At 41.0% G+C, this 17,326-nt stretch overlaps 1 protein-coding gene across 12 annotated transcripts in view; it reads right to left on the minus strand.

The window, feature by feature from the left end:
• The window catches only part of FN1 (fibronectin 1), a 67,294-nt gene that overhangs the window by 23,722 nt on the left and 26,246 nt on the right, over nucleotides 1-17,326 (minus strand). For 6 of the 12 annotated variants that reach the window (XM_047720972.1, XM_047720966.1, XM_047720965.1 and 3 more), the window contains exons 18-28: nucleotides 16,623-16,817; nucleotides 15,602-15,874; nucleotides 14,021-14,287; nucleotides 9,754-9,848; nucleotides 8,175-8,343; nucleotides 7,584-7,670; nucleotides 7,147-7,338; nucleotides 5,583-5,855; nucleotides 4,237-4,419; nucleotides 2,093-2,182; nucleotides 592-861 (exon numbers count right to left, since the gene is read on the minus strand). In XM_047720972.1, coding sequence (XP_047576928.1) covers nucleotides 592-861; nucleotides 2,093-2,182; nucleotides 4,237-4,419; nucleotides 5,583-5,855; nucleotides 7,147-7,338; nucleotides 7,584-7,670; nucleotides 8,175-8,343; nucleotides 9,754-9,848; nucleotides 14,021-14,287; nucleotides 15,602-15,874; nucleotides 16,623-16,817 — 2,094 coding nt within the window. The remainder of the gene's footprint in view (nucleotides 1-591; nucleotides 862-2,092; nucleotides 2,183-4,236; nucleotides 4,420-5,582; nucleotides 5,856-7,146; nucleotides 7,339-7,583; nucleotides 7,671-8,174; nucleotides 8,344-9,753; nucleotides 9,849-14,020; nucleotides 14,288-15,601; nucleotides 15,875-16,622; nucleotides 16,818-17,326) is intronic. The other 6 variants (XM_047720971.1, XM_047720968.1, XM_047720974.1 and 3 more) reach the window with 1 other exon arrangement.

Here is a 17,326-nt window from a genome sequence, read left to right on the forward strand (position 1 = left end):
GGTATCATGATGCTACTTCTCCCCTAAGTACCTTAGCAAGTCTCCTAAAAATACCAACACTGTCTGATTTAGTAATTGTTTTTATTTTTATTTTTTTAATTAATTTATTTATTTGACACAGAGAGAGAGAGACATCGAGAGAGGGAACACAAACGGGGGGAACAGGAGAGGGAGAAGTAGGCTTCCCGCTGAGCAGGGAGCCCGATTCAGGGCTCGAGCCCAGAACCTTGGGATCATGACCTGAGCCGAAGGAGGCAGACACTTAATGACCGAACCACTCAGGTGCCCAATAATTCTGTTTTTAAAGGAACTCTGAAACAGGGATTTCTTAGTATTTTGAATAAAATTTCAGGTATTAGAAATATAAAAATACATAAATCCAGTGAGAAATTTTCTGCGATAAAGTTATCTTCAATAGAGTCTAAAGAGGAGATTTCCTCCATATATTCTCTCACTTCTCTCTCCATGCCTCATAAGCACAATCCATTTTTTTAAGAGACGATGATTCAGACAACACAAAGCCGCTTCCCAGAAGATCCCGCCTGCCCAGAAAGTCCTCTGAGTGTCTTTGCAGACCAGAAAACAAGTTACCTGTTGACTGTTGACCAATCAAGGGAGGACTTTCTTCTCTGCCATTCAGAGCAACGATGCTGACCACATACTCTGTGCCCGGACTGAGATTGGTGAGGGTGATGGAATTCCGAGAGGGGGGCACTCGGTCTTCCCGAGGTCTTCCACCAGTGTGCTCGGGGTGATGGCGAATCCGGTAGCCAGTGATGGTGGCTCGAGGGGCAATCCAATGGACAGTGAAAGAGTTGGCAGTGATATCAGAGAAGTCAATGCCAGTTGGGGAATCAAGACCTGTCGTTCCCACCCAGGGGGAAAAAAAGAGACATCACCAGTTTAGGAGGTGAGGAAGAATGTAGGGAAGGTAACACACAGCCAGTGTTTCTGTCCTTTCTCCTCAGCACAGCAAAATGCTGTGCTGATTCTAAGCCACATATAAATTTCAAAATCATAAACTGCCCCAGTTCCAAATGACCAACTCAAGCTTTTTCTTTTTTCTTTTGCTAAGTAATCCGAGTTATTTTTACGTGTTGTTACCAAAGGTTTCTGCTTCGCTTTTGAAGACAGGTATTTAAGATATCTGGGAATTATTTTTCAAATGCTTCAGTGTTCAAGTATTCTGTGTTTCTATCCTATAAGTGTGTCTCTTGAAATAAGGCAAGATATGCCCACTTCCAAGGTAAGTGTTTGGTTCGTAAAAAAGCTTTCTGCACTCAAGAGGAAATTGTTAGGTCAACAGGGTAGTAATAATGCCAAACATAAAACTATCAAAAATGAAAATAAGACATCATCATGGACAGATACATGCAAGTAAATCCTCATGAATTGAAAATTTAGTGTACTGCAGAAAAATTAGTAAAAAATTTAGAGTATATCTCAAATTCAAATCAATTAATCTCTCTGGGCCTGTCCAAAATTTTTATTTTAGTATTAATAAATTGATATATCACAATTCCTTTTTGGAACCAAGGGTCCTATAATAAATAAATTAATGGGTATACCACATCACACTGTTTTAAAAGGGAAAAATTAACAGAAGCCCTCATATTAAAGAAAAAATGTAATATTACAGGATTCAATTAAACTTCTTCATATAGCAAATGGATATTTCACCAAGCAGAAAAAAACTTGTTGGCTTAGCAAAGGAAGAAAAAGACTTCCATGACAATGACAGCGTTGGATCAGCCTTAGACAGAGCCGCCTAATGAGAGGGAATGGTCACCATCTCTAAACAACAGAGATGATATTCTTGGGAGATTTTTTAAAAGGACAGACAATAATGTTTCTGGACTATTTTAGTCCTCTCTGGAAGCCAAGAGTATAATCTTAGTGACTGAAAGTCGGGGTAATACTTGCAGAAGTGTCATTTAATTTTTAAGACCAGTGATCAGAAAGTAATGACAAGGCTATAAGCACCACTACCACCCCAGAAATGGAGGTGCATTTTTAGAAGCAGCATTCCATTCTACTATTTAAAATTGGTAGGTCAAAGCTATTTGATCCGCATACTGACAACACGACTCACCTGTTTTCTGCCTTCCTCTAAGGGGTATGCTCTCGTGCTGTTCGTATACACTGGAGACACTGACCAAATATTCTGTGCCAGGCAGGAGATCTGAAGAGGCAAGGAGGACTTATTTTTAAATTGTGCTCAAAAGCAGGAAAAAAGCAAAGCACTCTTAGGACTATTTCAATGGATAAAATAACATACACAAAAGTTGAGTCCCCTGACCTATTCATACTGATGTGTGAGTGTCACTACCTGCAGGTAGGCTGTAATGAGTTGCTAAGGAAAGGTCACCTTGCCTTCCAATGTCTCTAAGCTGTGCCCTCAGACGCACTTCTACGAGTATGATTCACCCCGATCTGCAATAAGATGGTTGCTGCCATGTAGCATTCTCTCTGTCAGCCACTCAATAGTACATCTGTTGAGGGCATGAAATAATCACTGTGGCTTGTCATTGACTTGTCACCAACAACTCTAGGAAGAAGTTTGCTACTATTTAAAGCAGGCTTGTGGCCATCCAATAAACTGCAAGTATTTCAAACGTACAGTTTAGACAGGTTTTGGACTATGTATGAACTTGTGAAATCATCACCACATTTATGACAATGAACGTATCTATCACCTCAAAAACTCTGGTTTAAAACTATCGCCATTTTACACATGAGAAAACAGAGGCACAGAGAAGTTGTCTTCTTTGACATCCTTGCCTGAGATCATAAACAGTTTGACCCAGGCCAAGACGGGTGGTCTTAATTAATCTTTACTGGAAAAGAGTCATAGTCCATGGGGAAACTGATTGGTTTTGCCATAACAAAGTAAGAACAAAATACTTAACAAAATTACATACACTTTCCTGAGTATCCTCTTCTCTCATTTTGAGGTCTCCGAAAAAGTACAGAGTAAGGGTTCTAATCTTTGGATTTTTCCTCATTAGACCCCATTCCCCACCATACCATTTCTGTAGAGGCCCCTGCAAGGCTTAGATGCTCAGACTCCCCTTTCCTTGTTCCTTGTTGCCCAGGGGTAATTTATTTAACCACTACAGACCTCAGTTGTTTTGTCTATAAAACTGGATAATAATGGTTTCTCTGGGGGGAGATGGCTATTTTGCAATCTAGAGCAAAGATCTAGAAGAAGATCTGAGAACACATGATGAACATGTGACCAGTCTGTGGGGCAGACCTGGTCCTGAAGCAGGGGTTGCATACTGAGCGATGCTGTAACTGCTGATCCCAGAGTGCTCCAGAAGACAAATAAGAGCCCTGCTGGTGTACAGATATAAGGGTGTTCTCACTCTCAGTCATGAAATGAGAAGGCAGGACTGTGGTCATGTTGAGCTGCCTTCCCTGCTCTAAAACATGTTCACAATATGGAGGATGTTTTCAGACTATCCTTTGGTACTGTACTACATGTGAGCTCTTTCCTTCCTTGTGTGGAAACCTATGCTGTTCTCCTGTGTTTATTCTACTACTCCAGTGAGAAGGATGAGAAGGGACACTGACAGGAAACACAGCACCACGTCTCAGCCTCCTTCTATTTTCTTTAATCAACGATGTTTATTTCAAAAAGGTAATATCTAGAAAGACACAATTTTCGTAAATGGTTGCTGTTTTTCCAGGTCCTCAGCCTTCAGAGAAATCCTGCCAATAGATTCTTCCTGAAGCACCAGTTACCCTTCTGGCTCTTTCTTCAAAACAGCATCCTGATCTATCCTGAATCTCTGTTTCTATGATTTCAAACGCCAGAGATTACCTGCTCAGTGCTTTTTTAAAAAATGAGAGTAAAACAGATATGGTGACACTATTTTCAATCCTCATCATTTCCCTCTCCAAACATTTAGATTTAATCATACGGTTTCTCCTGACATTTGTTTATTTTTATGTGTTCATCTGGAAGCAGAATTTGTTTGAAGTCTTCGAACTTCACTGCGGGTGTTTTTCTACTATGATCTTTAAAAAGTTGTAGATCTCAGAGATATAGACATGAAAATCGCAATAAACATGACAGCTTTCAAAATGTACAGAGCTATATATCCGATGTGGAGTTCAGCTTCTAGTCTTGTTGTAGCTGTCTTCATCTTAGTTACTCCTACCTGAGAACTTGGAACTCTTCCCTGGGGCTCTAGCTTAGTATTTATGGAACAGATATGGTTGACTGCTTACTTGTCAAGACCACCGCATTGTCTGAAGGAGAGATCGACAACTCCGCAACATCTTCCTCATTTTTCACCGGTGAGTAGCGCACCAAGAGGTTGGTCAATTCAATGGATGGAGGTGGGGCCCAGGTGACACGCATCGTGTCTGGACCAACGTTGGTGAATCGCAGGTCAGTGGGAGGAGGGACAGCTGGTTTCAAAGAAGGAGGAAGACCAGGTTAAGATAGTTTGAAAACGAAAGCTAACCCAAAGAGCTGGGAAGCTAAAAAACAATAACTCATGCATAAAGGAAATGAGTCACCATCATGCAAATGATCTAATCTAAATCTAATCTAAATCATAGTGAACTACTGTTAAAAATAAAACACTACACACAGTACTGTTAGGCCCCTTTAACCTTTCTGCCATCGGCACATATCCAAGAATAATTTGCATCTGCTTCCAAATACGTGGATTTGAAGTACATTATTAATACCACTGACAGTTATTTTATCCCAGGCTGAAGAGGCTTAAGTTGCCACACAGCAGAGAGAAACACAGCAGTGCTTTCTGAAGAAACACATGCACACAGACAAAAAGACAAGAGGGTCCTAAGTTTCCCCTGACCCGAGGTGACTACAGCTACCGGCATTGCTACAATCCCGCTCCGTGAACTCTACCTACAAGTGAAGAGGTTCATGCAAATTGGTTCTCGGCATGTTTCTTACCATGCAGGGCAGAGAACCTTTGTCATGTTGCATGCTCAGCCCCAGACTGGTTAAAGAGGAGTTTTTTTTTTTTGTTTTTTTTTTTGTTTTTTGTTCTTTTAACCTAGCCATGGCAAGGCAATCCACCATGCTCCAAAGTTTCTTTTTCTCCTCTGTCAAAACACCCCTCTTCCAATTCACCCTACATTTGACTGGGTGTTTAGTCAACTACAAAAAAGGAACACGGTGGGCTTTCTCGAAGAGTAGAAGGAAGGGTATCCTGGTACGTTTTGGAAGTACCTTTAGTATTGACTGGTGCTCATGACACAATTTGGTACTCGTGCAACATACGTTAAAAAAACAAAACAACTCCAGGTGGGCAAATTCATTTAACCTTTGCCATTTTGCATCGAACAGATCCGCTCTCTCTAGCTTTATGCACATTTGTGGTTTAAATGAAAGTGTATTTAGGACCACGTGCATATGCCTTCGACCCATCGGTTTAGCCTATACGTCCAATTCCTCGCCCGCCCCCAACCCACCCTCCCTCTCCTAACGGCTGGCAAATTGCTGGCTTTCCCCGTGAAACATCCGTCTTTAACCAGAGTGACTGACGGCAGCATGCAACACCATCCATGTCTCAAACACAGAAGTTTTCAAAATTCACCCGTTTGCTGTGTCAGTGTAGTAGGGGCACTCTCTCCGCCATTAATGAGAGTGATAACGCTGATGTCATAGTCAATGCCCGGCTCCAGCCCTGTAACTGTGTAGTATCCTACTGAGGAGTCCACAAAATCTTCAAAAATAGGGATACCTTCTCCTGCCGCAACTACTGTGATGCGGTACCCAATAATGGTGGAAGAGTTTAGCGGGGTCCACCTCAGGCCGATGCTTGAATCGGTTATGTCAACAAAGCTTAGGTCAGTGAGTTGGGGCACCTCTATTGAGTTACAAAGCAAAGGGGGGGGCAAAAGGAAGATGGAGGCAAAAAGAGGAAAAAATAAAGCAGTGTACATCAGGTTACTAGTGGCAAACTTGACAGAATGTTAAAGCAATGATGGTAATATGCGATCTTTTCCCAATGTTCTGAAAAGACGTTCTAAGCACCGTGAATATAGTTTGCTTCCCTGGGAGAGTAAAACAGGTTACAATATTCTTAGGGATCTTCTTGCATTTGAAAAGGATCTCTAAACAGTAGAGTTCGAAACTCTCAGGTTCTTATAAATTACAGGGCTGTTTAGGATGTCAAAACCAGTCTTAGAATCTAGACATAATAACTGTAGTAAGTATCAGCAATGCTTTAAAAAAAAAAAAAAAAAGAAAACTTTTTTAGTAGGAGCTTACATGATGGAGGTTTAAAAAAAAAAAATCGGTCAGCGAGTTTTTCTTTCTTTTTCCATAGAAAAACTCAAGATAACATTACGGCCATAATGCTGGCGCATTATGAATGTATGGTGTGAAACATTCACGAGGAAGACAGGTATACTGGAGTCCAAGACCACTGCCAATATTTTGTTTAACTCATAATCGAAGTTATTTAATCAGCATTACTAAAAGCATTCTCCCAAAAAGTGCAAAGGAGAACACAATCTGTTCAATGCTTTCATTGGGTCACAATCCAATTTTGGACAAAGAACAAACCTATACCCAGATAGGTCTTTTCAATGTTGTCTTTCAGTCCACCAAGAAAGAACACCTGAAGGCGTGGCCTTTATTTCATTTCTTTTTTCAATTTTATAAAGGTAGGATTTGAAACTTTAGGATGAATTGAACGTATTAGCCAAATGCTACGTCCATGCTCACGTATGGACACAGGTATGATTTTATAGATGTTGAAAATTGACATGGACTGTAAAATCAGGGACAAATGTGCTGATGGGATGCATTTACCATATTACTTTTAGCCTGTCAGTACCGAGGACAGACACATGACATCATTTTAGTAATATTTCCACGTGAGCGGACAGTACAGAGTTCAAGCTGTCATGGGCACTCAGTTACATCCCCATCGCCACAAACAGCATCCTGGTGAAGCGGACAGGAAAGCAGTGTAAACAGCAAGCACTTGTCCAAACAGTTGCTCTGACCTCATGGTTTTGGAGAGTGTGGTTGGGGGATCAGAAGTAAATCCCAAATGTACTTGACACCCTCAACCACCTGGGGATTAAGATCTTAAGCCCTACTCTAATCGAAACTGCCACTCTTAGGATAGTAGCTTATTCTTCCATTACCTGGGATGACGGTATCAGAGATAGGGACACTTTCCTTGTCATCTTTGACAGTGTAAACACTGACATTGTACTCCAGGCCGGGACTCAGGTTCTCGAAGGTGCAAGAGCTCTGATCTGCGTGGACCACTTCTTCCAGAGAGTAGCCCTGTTGGCCATTTAGAGGGGTGGTGGTGATTCTATAACCAGTAATGTCTAGAGAAAACAGGAAGGAGGAAGTTACTGCACAGAGCATCTATGACCCAGGTCACCTTAAACCGGACTCCAGTGATGGACCGGCGAAGGGGAAAGGAGGAAGACTCGGCATTTACTGAGGACTCCCTGTGATTCAATGTCACAATGACCCTTTGAGGCAGGTATTAATATCTTCGGTTTAAAGAAGCTCTTGGAACAGGGGAGCGATGACCAACGGTTTGCCCTCTGATACATCCCAGGCTTACCTGGAGTGGTGCTCCTCTCCCAGGAGACGGTAAGCACTCCAGTGTCAGGGTTTGCTTCCAGGTGCAAGTTCGTGGGTGGAGACAATGCTATGCAGAAAAAATTTTTTAAATTAAAAGTTAAAGCTAACACCAAGCACATGACCTGTGGAAAGTACTTTTTTCTCTTTCTTTCTCTCTTTTCCTCCCTCCTTCCCTGCCTCTCTCTCTCTTTCTTTCTCTTTCTCCTTTCCCCATCCCTTCCTTCTTTTTAAGAGTCAGTAAAAAGAAAGACGCTACACTATGAAGCAAGGGTGGACAGTGATTCCCTGAGAACATTTCTTTTTATGGTTAATGATTTTGCAATACTATTGAAATTCTTCCTGTCCTGCCAGTTCATAAATATTTTTGACGTGGAAAGAACAGTTCTGATAGCATAGAATATATGACATGAGATGACCTTGCTGCTCCAAACCCAGCAATAGCTAATAAGGTAAGTAGGGATGGGAGCTTCCCCTCTTGCCATTATCAGAAGCAAAAAGTTATACTAATAGCAGCTATGTTTAAGAATTGGACCAGTTTTAAAAACTAAGAGAGGCAAAGAACTCCTCTTACGTGTCACCACTTTCTTTACAATTGGAGCATCTCTTTCTTTTCCATCCCTCAAGACAGAGATGGTGTACACATATTCCACGCCGGGAGTCAGGCCAGACACCACGATACTTCCTGAATCTGAAGTCACTTCTCGTGGTGCTTCCCCTCCCTGGCTCGGTCGTACACCCAGCTAGAAGAAGGAAAACAAAATAAACACCAAGGTCAAGTATTTCTAGAGCTGGATTACTGCAGAGAGGTTGCAGTTATGCTCTATATCATGGGAACTCTTGTGCACACTGCATGTCATGCTTTGTTAGGGGATGAGTTGGGGCCTGCCTTTAGCTCTACTAGACACTTTCAATGGGAAGTTCCTTGGGCTGGGGGGCTAAGGTAGGAGAGGCGTCTTCCAGAATTGCATGACATTGGCTTGTCATGGAAGGTTCTGGAAAAATGGCATTACATGCTGTTTTGCTTGATCAATAATCTCCAGATATAAACCAGAAGTACACAGGGGTTTTGAGCCACGTGGCAGTTCAGTTCTACTTTCTTTGCTGCTGGAAGAAATCCTCCAGCGCTCTCTTTAATGAGTTATGAACATTCAACTTAAAGGTAGCAGCCCTTTTAACATTTTCTACTTCAGAAACATTCCTTTTGAAGAAGTATGTTCATAGCTTAAACTGCAGGACAATATATTACAAAAGAAGAATTAAAATGAAGGTGCCTATAATTTTCAATTTTTTAATATTTTGTTTCAAAACCTAGGTAATATCATCTCATCAAACAGTGTTCAACTCCAGAGATGTCCTTTGTAGGTTATAAGGCTTCTGAAAGTCAGAATGACACAATTAAGGGAAATTTAAAACAGCAGTCTTCAAAAAGGGCTTCTCTATATTTAAGTAGCATAATCATCAACATGGCCATTTGCGTATTTCAAAAAAGAAGTGACCTTTGGTGTATTTTTTTACATAAGCAATCATGGGGATTTAGTCTTGATTTCCAATTATAGTAAATATTTCTCTCCCCACACTCTAAATGCCAAGGAAAGGAATTCTTTAAACATATTCATTTGTATTCATCACTTCCCTAATATCATTACTTTAAAGAACATGAATCCAGATATCTACAGGGAAGACCTTAATCTTAGCTTCTATTAAGAGATTCACCCAAGGGGCTTTGAACAAGTAGAGATGAAAATGATTGGATGGAAATGTGATTTTTAAGTGACTCTGAGTCTAACTGGTCTCCCTAACTTGGTTTTCGTGAACTTGTTGACACCCATTTACAACAACACAACAAAAGGCATTTCCCTGTGTATTTTAAAATGCCATTCCCTAGGGGAAAGGACAAGAGAAAATGAGACCACAAAAGTTCTAGATGAATATTTTATCCTTTACGAAGCACTTCCCAGCCTCGGTCCATCCTTCCATCAGTTTAGTGAGGGGATGGTCATGTTATACCTCCACAGTGGGCGTCACAGAGACACAGAAGAAGGCAGCTAACAGACCCCAGGTCTCCTGACTCCTAAACACCCTGTTTCTATCATATCCAGAAACAAGCACTTTGGGACTCTATCAAGAGATTAGGAACACCTGCAACTTACCTTAAAACCAATCCTTGGAGCAGGTGTCCATGTGATCACAATGGTGGTCTCAGTGACCTCTGTGTTGTAAGGTGGAATGGAGCTGAGAGGCTGCACTGTGAGACAGAACCAATGCACGTGTTCAAACCTTGGAGTCACAGACGATGGCAGAGAATGTACAGAACAAGTATTTTTACAGAGAACCTCAGTTTACCCAGCTAGTGGATCCTACATGTAATAGCCTTCACTGGGTGGGAATTTGGAGTAGGTCAGTGCTTCCTGATCTTTCATGTGCCACACAAATGATCTGACAGCTGGCTAAAATGCAGGGTCTGATTCTGTGGGACCAGTGTGGGGTTAGGACTTTGCATTTCCGTGATGCCCATGCTGCCAGTCCATGAGTCATACTTCAGTAACAATGGCCTCAATGACCTCAAAAGACACTTTTGAGACCTTGGATTCTTTGATTTGTGTCTTTTTATCAAGTTTGGGATTTGAGTTTTATGATAATAAATTTCCCTCTACGGTCCATATAAAATCCCAGTTGAAATGTAAAACTGGTCTCCACAAACTGATTATCATTCTGCTTTTTAGATCATTAGTCGGAGAACAACTGTTAAATCATAGATGTGATCTGAAAATAGCTCTGTGCTGAATTATTCCATAACGATGGTCAATTACTTTTGGTTGCAATGAGAAATACCATATGAAAATTCAACAAAATCTGCCTCTATGAGCTTACTTAGAAATCCTAAAGATTCCTTAAATACATGATTATTCATTTAGGATAATCACATTACAAAAATTTGGTACTCTGCCACTGGAATTAGGAATTAGAACAAGTTGATTTGGCATCTCCTAGCATCCTGACCTCACTGTTGTTATTTCTCTCAGTGAAAATACTACTTAAAAAAAAAAAAAAAAGAGAGAGAAGAAAAAGTATATGTACACACACTTAAGACAGACATTTTCAACAGTCTACAAATCTTATTACAGATTTAGAACCTCTAAAATATAATCATCTGAACAACTAAATCTTGCAATAAAGGGAATAAGCATTGCCAAGACATTTGAATAGGGTGAGTCAAACTCAAGGGTTTTGAGTGTGTGGCCAGCCCAGCTCACGTATTTGGTGACTTCATAATTCCTTCCTTTTTATGTCCCAACCAAATTCTGCATCCACTGGGAAAAAAAAACCAAAAACCTATTAAATGCATTTATGCTAAACTATGAATGGCCAGGGAGACAGTTATCCTCTAGAGGTACATGATGGAGATTCAAAGTCTTAAGACCCCGCTCACTCCTCAAATCCAGTCCCATGTTTTCCCTTCGACCATGCGGGGATACGGGCACCAGGGCAATTCTCCGGCTTGTTTCCAGGCTGGCCTTGAATGTGTGACTTTTTAAAAAATTGCTTTGAAAATACTATGTGGAAAAAAAAAATAAAATCTGTGTGTGGGCTACTCTGTAATGACTCCTCTAACGGCTGACCTGATATTCTACTGTTTAGTGAGCCGTTTCCTAACTACGCTATTATTTCAATGGTGTCTTCGGGGGAAACAGGGCGGGTGACCCATGATGCCTTCCCAGAGTCTCTGAAAACATACACCACTTGGCAGCTGCTGACTTTGCCAACATGCCATGGCTTGCCCCATGGGACCATGTTAATAGCCACAAAAGTAAATAAATAAATAAATAAGTAAAATTCCGAGAGCAAGGAGCTTCTCGCATAGAACATCTGTGAAAGCCACAGCTTTTCCACAAATTACGTTCTCTTCAACTGTCTTGGGCTTTAAGACTGGGTGTTTTCTATTGCTTCAGCTAGCCAGCCAGCATCCTCCCAAGTTTAAGACGATGCTCTCTGCCTGGGAAGACCATTACAGGAAAACCTCCAAACCACAAAGCCACAAACTGTGTCAAACAAAGGATGTGACTGTAAGTATGAGTTATGGGTTCTGGCAGGTCTTGTCAGGTGAAGAACAGCTTGGCTGTTAAAGAAATAAAATTTGCCCTATTTATAAAGAAGCAAGCTGTATTTTCCCCAGAAACAGCAAACTAGCCCCCCGTCCCCTGCCACTCCACCCCCATTTTTTTCCCCCACATTTGCTTTTAAGAATTTAGCACAAGTATAAAATCCAGAAAAGTTATTTCCACAATTAAGCCTGGTAAGACGGTAAAAAGCTACAGAATCTTATAGCAATGGCAAAAATATGCAAGCCATACTAATGCTTACAGCCTCTGAAAGTACTTTAAGTTCAAATGAAGTTGTGGGACTGCCTACTTAAGTAGGTTTATTTAAATTGAAGCTTTGCTTGGTTGAACTGTTTTCGTTCTCATTCTTTCCGCAATCATCTATTCAGTGAACAGTTTTTGAAGGTAGACTGCGTGCTGGCACTATGACAGCCTTTATCTGGTAAAAATCAGTTTTGAAAATCAGTACTTTAACTCAAATAGAATTGTATTTTATAGAAATATACTGTGCAATACATCAATGGAACGTGGCCAATATATCAAAGTCTGCAAAAGTACTTGGAATAGTCTATATTGACTCATTATACTTAATTGTTGCTACTTACTTAACGATACTTAATTATTGTTAGTATCATTAAAAGTGTTTTTTCTTTTATGGGCACGCTACCCAACAAAAGAAACTACATAAAACAGGTCTCATGTTAAGGAGTGAAAAAGTAAAAAGTATAATTTGTGGAATTAGATGTGGTCAGTAAAATGCTTAATCTACTGAAATCTCTATTCTAATTCATGAAAGGCATCTATAAAAATAGATATTTACAAGAAATACATTGATTCTGATTTCATATTAATAGATTCTAGAGTATCTTAGTAACACATAACATAAAACAGCAAAATTAAGAGGTTAACTTATGAATGAAAGGCAGATCTTACTTGCTCATAATTAGCAATCACTTAAGAAAATGACTTCACTTGCCCACAATCCTACACCCAGTTTAAGTAGAAGTACATTTTTGGTAAGTTATGAATTCTTACTGGGAAAAGTTTGTGGAGAATTTTCTTTGGGAAGTAAATTCCATAGTTATTTACCGCCAAACCTACATTCACTTTTTGAAGGCTTCTTTAAAAACATCTTTATTTTTAAACACTTCTGGAAAAGTGCAAACTAGTTCACAGTCGTAGTATATGTTGAAAAGGGTTACGTGCTTCTATAATTCAAAATGTGGAGTTAAAAATAACAACTGAAGCTCAGGTAGAAATTGGGGGTCTCCTAACTCTTTGTAATGTAAATGAGAATGTTTTTAATAGAACTCAATTTATGAGTTCTTCATACATGTCTTTATTGTGATGTAGATATGTAGGAGATTTAAGGCTACTTTCCATAAAGTGTGGAGCAGAAAAGGACAGACGTGACCAAAAATTGTCAGTCTTCTTCCCTTTGGGAAACTTCAAGAGTCATTTAAGGAAGATGAAAAGAAAAAAAAAAATGTATTCTTTTCTGCAGAAATACTTTAATCTGCTACAGTCTCATAAAGAAATCCTTTCCTTAGCTTCTTGCTCTGTTGGTTTCCATTCAGTTGGTAACTGTTTTCATTCTACACTTAACTGCTATCATAGGACACCCAAAGTGGGAGGGTGTAGACATCCGTACTGGTTTGGATTCCTCCCCCAACTGGTGTTTGCTGTAAATTCCTTCAATACAACATTCGACTTTCAAATAACTGGGTGCTTTAGACTGCATTACTCACAGTGGTCCCAGAGGAAATAAGAAGTTTGGCCACATTTGTAATTTAACCTTCACCAAGAAAATCTTGCTTCTGGGGGCGCCTGGGTGGCTCAGGGGGTTAAACCCTCTGCTTTCGGCTCAGGTCATGATCCCAGGGTCCTGGGATCGAGCCCCACATCAGGCTCTCTGCTTCGCAGGTAGCCTGCTTCCTCCTCTCTCTCTGCCTGCCTCTCTGCCTACTTGTGATCTCTGTCTGTCAAATAAATAAATAAATAAATAAATAAAATCTTTGGAAAAAAAAAAAAAGAAAGAAAATCTTGCTTCTGAAAATGATCAACTGAACCGAATCACGTGCTTCGTGATTTCTATCCTGGTACAAGCTCCTCAGTGTCCAATAACCACCCACGGATCAAGGGGCTGGTCCCTGACCACACTTTGAGTAGCACTGCTTTAAATCTTCCTTTTTACTTAAACCTCATACTAAGGTATTTTAAGTTAAATTTTTTTAAAAATTGGATGAAGCACGGAGGATGTAAATTCAGGTAAGAACCTATGACATCACTAAGACCAGACATTCAAACATTGGCTTACGAGTGGTGAAGACCCCGGTGACTTTAGGGCTCTGCTGGTTGCCTTTGACTGCGACAAGGGATGCAGTATACTCAGAAGCAGGCTGCAGATTCCTCAGTGGATACTGTGAGGCCGAGGGACCCACGTTGTACTGCTTGGGCTGGCCTCCCCGGGTCGGGCCCACAGTCAGTCGGTACCCCGCTATCCGGGCCCGAGGAGGAGTCCAGGTCACTAAGACGGTGGAGTCCGTTTCATTGGTAAACTGGAGGTTAGTGGGAGCATCCAATTCTAGAAAAAAAGATGAAACACACCAAGAAATATTTGACCCTTAGTCATGATCATCCCGAAACTCAAAAGCTTGACTGAATTTTCTAAACCCTCCTTAAAGCTGAAACTCAGTAAAACTCAAAACCTTGGAAACGTGGAGCCAGTATGAGATGGAGGGCTACATGGAACTTTGCAAAATGGTTTCAATCATGAGAAATTGCTTTTTTTTTTTCCACTTGACTTTGATCCTGAGGAAAGTCCAATTTTCCAGCATTACTTTCCCATCAGCCTCTGAAATTATACTAACATTGTAGAGATAGCATCATCAAAACAGAAACAATAACAAAAAAAAAATAAACCTCTCGTGAATGCCACAATGCACTCTGAACCAAACAGGTTAAGACATGAGAGAGAAGCCCAAAAATACGAGGGCAAGATGAAACTCTACACGGGACGGAAAGAATATTGTGTGCATGTATTGAATGAACAGTCCTTGCTAGAGATATAAAAGTAATTTTCGCATGATCCATGTTAGCTAATAATTATAGCATATCCATCAGAATCACAGCAGGACGCTGGTAAGTGCGCACTATAAGACTATCAGAAAGAATCACACAAACCGTGAGTGTTCTTCAGTGTGATAGCTAGAACTTTCCCTGCAGTGAATTAAAACACTTTCCAGATGAAGGAAATGCTTACAAGGTAGTCCAGTGTAGTTAAGTGAAAAAACTGGACATGGGGTCACAATGACATCAGTCTACGTGGGCCGGCCCCATTGCTTCCTAGCTCTGGGACTTTACAGACTGCAGAATTTTCTATCAGCTTCGATTTCTTCACAAACCCAATGCGGATGAGAAGACCTTCTTCATTAGGTCAAGGAGAGTATTAAATACAGGACCATGCTCGTAAAGAATCGAGCAGAGGCCCTGGGACTTCATATGCAGTAACTGTTTCAGCAATGACTATTTATAAATAATTCTATAAAAGGTTAAGAGCGTACATTTGCATTTTGATCTAGGTATTTTTAGTTACAGAAAATAACCTCAAATTTACAATCCACATCTCTGTCAGCAAAGAAAATCAGGTTCTCTTAAGTTGCCTCTCTCGGTGCCAACACGTGGGTAGGCGTATTTGGGAAATGGGTCACTGTTGAGCATCCGTGGAGCTGGTCTCAGAGTAACAACGTGCTTCACGTCCACGATGCATTCCCTCACCCACCAGGTATCTCCCTATCTCTAACCCGACCCCAGGACTTAATAGTTTGCCGCGCATTCACCACAGATTGGGAGTCAGGGTGGAGAATTTGGGGTGGAGAGAGTCGGAAGCAGGACATACTTGTCGTTTGTTCCGCCGTCAGAGGCTTGCTCTCTCTCCCCTGGTTCACAGCGAAGACCTTGAAGTGATAGGTGACCCCGGGGGACAGTCCGGTGACTTCCGCAAAGGCGTTCCTGCTGATGGGCAGCCTCTGGCCGTGTTCCCCAGGAAGGTTGACGGGGATCACGTCCACGCGGTAGCCGGTCACCGCGCTCTCGGGGGGACTCCACATGATGGTGATCTTCACGTCCGTCACTTCCACAAACTGCAGGTCCCGAGGAGGGGGAACTTCATCTAACAGACAAGAGCCAACTGGTCATTCACAATTCCTGCTGAGGTGTATTTATTTTAAGCCAACTTCCTGGATGTACGTAAGGAAATTCGTGGCGCCTCTCATTTCAAAGCAATCCTGTTTTGTCTCTTCACCAGAGAACATGTGTTTTTGTTTATATTTCCATGGTTCAGTCATCCTGCTTACACAGGACATCTGAAGCTTTTTATTTCATTTAACCTAAAACGTGTAGGTAAGCAGATGAGTTTCCAACGTATTAAGTGTCCTGTCAAGGAGTTTAGAATACACACACACACACACAACCAAAAAACAAAACAAAGAAATACCCTAATTGTGAAAACAGAAAAAATATGGCTTGCATTTTACTGAACCATTTTGTAAAACTTTAAAGTAACAGAGGAACGAACACTGAAGTTTCTGGGGAAAAATACGAAGGTTTTATGTGTCAGTTTTTAATCAGGAAAGCCAATAGCCAGCTTTGATAAGTTAGTTTATAGCATGGACATTTCAGCCAAATTTCTTAAGCTGAGGGATAAGCTCTTCTATAAGATTACTTGCACACAGGAACTGTTGACAGAGATAAAACAACCCTCCCAGAGAAATAATAATTCTTCGGTCTCCCACTTCTGGTCCACCCCAGCAGGCTAATGGAATGAGCCTGGTTTTATTCCTCCAACAAAAGGGAGGTTAAGCGTCTTATCTTGGTAAGTCCTGAAAGGTAGGCTAGCACAGGAGGGGGTTCTCAGTTACCTGAACGCGGGACACCCGTGGTTTCCTGTTGGATAAAAACAGGAGTACTTTCTTGGTTTTCTTCCACCGCGTAGATGGTGATGTTATACTGGACACCAGGTTGCAAGTCACTAAGGGTGACGGAGTTGGCAGTTTCAGGAAGGTTGAGCTCCGTGCTGCTGCCTTCTACCGAGGGCGAATACACTATTCTATATCCTGCAGATTCAAGGGGGAAAAGTTAGCCACACAGTTTTATGAAACAGAGGTTTAATGAGTCCTAAATCTCTCTTCTCGGAAAAGCCCTTAGCCTCTTGCTTGATTAGTCTAGAACTAGAGATGCTTTCTGACTCTTTACATGTTCCCACTTCCTATCAGGACTGTTCAGTACAAAGATAAAATAAGAGCAGTCTTGCAATCCTTTTTAATAATAAATATCATCCTTGAAGACCCGAGATCCTTAATAAATGTCTATTAGAGATGCTATGAGGTGAAAATATTCATGTGAAAATGACTTCTTCTCTTTGAGCTCTGGGCAATGAAAGCAATTAACGAACCACCTTGAGCACAGATCGTCTAGCGCTGTCTGCATCTTTCTGAAACTTCAGAGGAAGTGGAGTAGCTTAATGAGCTAAGACGGCAACTGGGCTACCTCTTTAAGAGTAAGTCCTAGAGTGAGGTTTTCAGAAAAATTACCCCTCTTCGACCTCAGAAATGCCTGGTTTAGT

The sequence above is a fragment of the Lutra lutra genome, chromosome 3, assembly GCF_902655055.1.
Source record: "Lutra lutra chromosome 3, mLutLut1.2, whole genome shotgun sequence".
NCBI lineage: Eukaryota > Metazoa > Chordata > Mammalia > Carnivora > Mustelidae > Lutra > Lutra lutra.